The following is a 4750-nucleotide window of genomic DNA, read 5'->3' as shown; positions in this document are numbered from 1 at the left end:
ACTCAACAAAGTAGTTCCAAGGATGTTTATGTTTCTCAATTCTTTTGAATTACATAGTTTTTTAAAAATATATGTTCGGAATGATCTCGGATCTGATCGGGTGAGTAGAAGGATTAATCCCACGGCCCAAGCGAGAAGCAAAGTCCTGTTTTTTGCCCCTTCCCATTGAGATTTCGGTGTTCTTCAACTTGCATATATGACCCACTTGCAGTCACTTCATTAACTACACGAGTCTTTATTTAAGCACGAAGATCATTGAGGACACATACATAGTGACAAGAAGATAAGCACGCATGTGTTGCCACATGTGCGTGCATCCACACAACACACACACAAAGTTAATGACTGAGGAAATTAAGCAAATGCCTGAGAAACTTCCAACACAAACAGCCTCCATGCTCTTTGGTTCACAGCTTTTCCCTTTCCATGGCAACGTCCACATCACGCTGCATCTTCTTGGTGTACATCTCCTTGAAGGTGACTGGTTTTTCAATCAATGGCTTTTCACCCTCGGATAGCTTCAGTGGGTAGACAAGGGCATCCTGTGCCGGGTACTGGAACGCGCCGATCGACAGACGGCTGGAATTTGAGTTCACCACCACTTGGTGCTCCACCGCTGCAAACCTCCCGTTGCTCAAGCACTAGTATACCAAGAATAAATAAATGTGAAGCAATGGTAGAAATAGGAATTCCTGCACTAATACCTTAAAATTTAAATTATACCTTTAAAGGGAAAGCAATATATAAGCAGCTAAATTATAACTTATAAATATATGAATATGCAATTTATGTGGCCAACTACCCACACAAGCTCATAATGTCAATCTAGAATTGTTGATGAGTGGACATAACCCACCACTTGAGTTAGAGACCGAAATCCCTCAACTTTTTCCTTTCTCTTATCATCTACTGCATCAAGACTAATGTAAACTTACAGTTGTTGTCAGAAACAGAAACTAGAAAATAACATCTGCCACTATTTAATAACCATACCAGTGGCAATGAGAGTTCTAAACCCAAATCATTTTTTTTCATTAGTGGACTCAGTGTTCAGTTGTACTACGCCCTGAAGTTTTACCTTTTCCATCAGAAAACGGTGAGTGAGTTGCCCTGTCATAGAACCCTAAGGTTACACTTGAAAGCCATGGATCTTAGATCTCAGGTCCCATATTTTGGGAGATCTTGGTTTGTTTAAACTGAAGATCTAGTTAGCATGGATTTGAAATCCATGTTACATGTAAAAAAACCATAGATTTAAGGTCGGATGTAAGTGGTTTGATCTTAAATTTATGGATCTAATCACCACGGATGTATGTTCTGCTACGAAACAAACACAACATAATAAGGTTATGTCATTTCTTTTTCTCACGAGTCATACCATGCATGCATTCGCAAAAACAAAGGCCGGTGCATATGAGACTCATACCAGTGGCTGGCCGCATACCACCTGCTTGTGTTGTTATATTTTTACATTCAAAATATTGGAAAAAAAAAACGCCACAATCCTTAAATAAGCATGCTAAAATGAGATTCAAGATTAGTTGTGAGGTTCCTAAGATCAGCTTGGTTGGTTTTCCATTGGTGAGGATGCATGGAGTCAGAGTGTTGTCGTACGCGAGCATGTTCTCCGAGGTTGATGACAAAGGCACCGTCGATGGGCTTGACGGTGAGCCAAGTCCGGCCGCCATCCCTAGTGATCTGCAGGCCGCCGACGAGGTCCTGAAGGAGGATGGTGATGGTGCCCGGGTCGGTGTGACGCCTGAGACCGAGCGCCAGCTCTGGCTGTGGGCACCTTGGGTAGAAGTTCACCAGAACCTTTTGGTCCATGTGCAAGCAAGCTTCCTTGAAGGCGCCCTTCTCCAAGCCCATGCTCTCTGACAGAACCTCCAGAATTCGCGACGCCAACTTCATGTTCGCCTCGCAGTAGCGGTCCACCACCTCCCGCCACCCCTTCGGCTGCTCTGGCCACATGGCAGAGTCACGAGACTCCACGGGGTATGAAAAGAAGGTGAAGAACTCGCGCCAGTTCTCAATCTCCTCGCCGAACATGTGGTTGCTGAATATATAACCTCCGTGCTTGCCGGCAGTCATCTCGAACCGGAGCTTCTCTTCGGCAGGGAGCTGGAAGAAGCGAGTGGAGAGGTCGGCCATGGAGGAAACCAGCGTTGGGTCCACGCCGTGGTCGATCACCTGGAAGATGCCCCAGTTTTCCAGGGCATCCACAATGTTTTCGAAGACGGCGGAGCGGCGGGCGGAGTCGGCGGAGTCGATGTCAGCAAAGGAGATGACGGGGACGTCGTTGGAGAATGCATCGTGCGCCACCTTTGGCCGCTCTGCTTTGTTGCGGATGAAGGCGCTGGGGACGGTCAATTCATTGCTCAGGGAAGGAAGGAAAGGCTTCAGTGCTTTGGCCTGCTCTAAGTTGGGAGCCATATTCTCTCTCTCTACTGTTCTTCAATTCTGAGTTTCAATGGCGACGGTCTGCACCCTGAAGTCTTATAATGCACTTTGAATAATTAAAATCTCGGAAGCGAACCACTTAGATCCTTATGACCATCCACCGACAGATATTCTCCTCCACCATTAATAGAAATCTGGCAAAGCGATCAATGACCCAACCAACCTGAAATCAAAGTTGCGGTAGAGGAAAAGTATTCAAGAAAAAGGAAAAAGGAACTGGTGAGAGGTGAAAGAAACAAGAATTCAATCGCACCACATGAATTGGCAACCTTTTACCACCCATAAAGAGAAATCTCACGCGGTACATCATGTCTCTACGTGGGTATTATCCCTACCGAGGAATTCCGCCCGCCTTTCTTCCGCCTCTTTAAGGAAATAGGAAAGTATAAATTGCATTCAATCTTTGCACAGATACGTTGAGTGAATATTACTCAGCTTATTCGATGGACTTTAATCCATCCTGCAAGATAAACAAAAAATCAATTAATACTATACAACCAAAATACTCATCTGTCTTTTTTCCTTGCTTTTCTCCTTATCTGTGGTGATGGATTGATCGGCTTTTGTTTTCAAATATGCAAGTACAAACTGCATTCCAAAAGATTGAACCATGTGTTTCAAATATATATATATATATATATTCACTTATTTAAGATTGGTGTCCAATTGTTCAAAAGAAAAAGGTATTATGAAAGTTCACGTCCTCCAAGATGGATTGGACGGCCTTTACGAGTGAAATGAGTAACTCTTTAAAGTCTCAACATCCACTCACTATATATATATATATATATATATATATATATATATATATATATATATATATATATATATATATATATATATATATATACTATGAATTAATGAAGAACGTAATAGTTACTTTTTCTCTCAACATGCACTCTATATAATAGTTATTTTTTTCAACATTCTCTCTCTCTATCATATGGATCCACTTCAATCAACCGATCGGGTACACTGGCCAACGCAATTCCTTATCATGCATTCAAATTGCACTGCTTGTTCTATTCCACACATGACTGCGACACAACTCATACATGCTCAAGTTACGAGACCCAACACCTCTGCCGGTCATGCAAGATGGAACTTGATTTTACGTGGATGAACACCTCTGCCGGTCATGCAAGTTAAGTGCTTCTAAAGATCTGATTCAATTACATTGTGGGGCACCACATATGAAAGTAAATTAAATGATTGAAGGACACAAATGTATGAATAGCAAATGGTGGAGGTTGGGTAACTGAGAGAAAATTAAGCATGGTATGGTGTAGAGGAGAAATAGGTATTTTGGTAATTGTTGTAAAAGAAATGTCCCTTATAGTCTTTTTGCTTTATCCGATTTTCATTTTTTGTACAAAAAATTTCATTTTCAGTGTGAACGGAAGATATTTTTGTTATTAACCATGTTGGAGCATGAAAATTTGTGCACCAGTATGACGCATGTAACCAGGTTGTGCACCAGTATGACGCATGTAACCAGGTTTGTGGGTAACTTCCCTCGTCAGCCCATCAAAATTTTCATTAGAAAATTTTACAATTACATGGTGATGACTTAAAAATTACATGGGGCTCATATCAGACCTAGCTTACTGACTCCAGGGACTCTCAACTGAAAAATTCTAACTCTGCCACTGCATTGAGTCCTTGTCTTGGGACACTCAACATTGAATCTGCCTCCGACGTGCATGCATGTGGCTCTGCGCTTGTTCACAAATCTGACATTCCCTTTCAGTTTGTCATAAACACAGGAAAATCAAGCCTTCGTATTATAGATTTCTCTTACCTCCTATAAAGAGAAATCTCACGCGGTACATCATGTCTCTACGTGGGTCTTATCCCTACCGAGGAATTGAGGTTGCCTTTCTTCCGCCTTTATAAGGAAATAGGAAAGTATAAATAGCATTTTATCTTCATACATATATCATGAGTGAATAGTACTAAGCTTATTCCATGGTCTTTCATCCATCTTGATAAATTAAAAAAAAAAAATGAATACTATATAAAAAATACCCAAGTCTTTTTCTCCTTTCTCTTCTCTCACCTGTTCATCTGGATGAATTGAACGGTTTTTTGCTTTCAAATATGTAAGTACAAATTGCATTCCATCTTAATCTTTGTTGAACCATGTATTCAAAAATTATATATATATATATATATATATATATACACACACACACACATAATTTATTTATGATGACTGTGGAATTGTTTGAAAGAAGAAAAAAAAGGGGCAGAGTAATAATAGATTATGAAAGTTCATCTTTTTCTCTAA

The 4750-nt window shown here is 40.8% G+C and overlaps 1 protein-coding gene across 1 annotated transcript; it reads right to left on the bottom strand.

The window, feature by feature from the left end:
- Nucleotides 1-215: 215 nt before the first annotated feature.
- Nucleotides 216-2552, bottom strand: LOC116245897 (flavanone 3-dioxygenase-like). The gene is made up of 2 exons (XM_031617502.2): nt 1615-2552; nt 216-641 (listed from the first exon to the last, which is right to left on the bottom strand). Exons 1-2 carry the CDS (start codon nt 2431-2433, stop codon nt 408-410), a joined length of 1053 nt encoding a protein of 350 aa, XP_031473362.1. The 5' UTR covers nt 2434-2552; the 3' UTR covers nt 216-407.
- Nucleotides 2553-4750: the final 2198 nt, after the last annotated feature.

This window comes from Nymphaea colorata, chromosome 1, assembly GCF_008831285.2.
Source record: "Nymphaea colorata isolate Beijing-Zhang1983 chromosome 1, ASM883128v2, whole genome shotgun sequence".
In the NCBI taxonomy this organism is placed as follows: domain Eukaryota; kingdom Viridiplantae; phylum Streptophyta; class Magnoliopsida; order Nymphaeales; family Nymphaeaceae; genus Nymphaea; species Nymphaea colorata.
The sequence above is the reverse complement of the archived record's forward strand: the minus strand, read 5'-3'. Positions and strand labels throughout refer to the sequence as shown.

What these genes read in the sequence shown, in the direction of transcription:
- LOC116245897 (XM_031617502.2), bottom strand. Translation starts at nt 2,433, where the DNA reads ATGGCTCCCAACTTAGAGCAGGCCAAAGCACTGAAGCCTTTCCTTCCT. An exon ending in ACCTCGGAGAACATGCTCGC is followed by an intron (nt 642 to 1,614) that starts GTACGACAACAC and finishes TTGGTATACTAG; the next exon opens with TGCTTGAGCAACGGGAGGTT.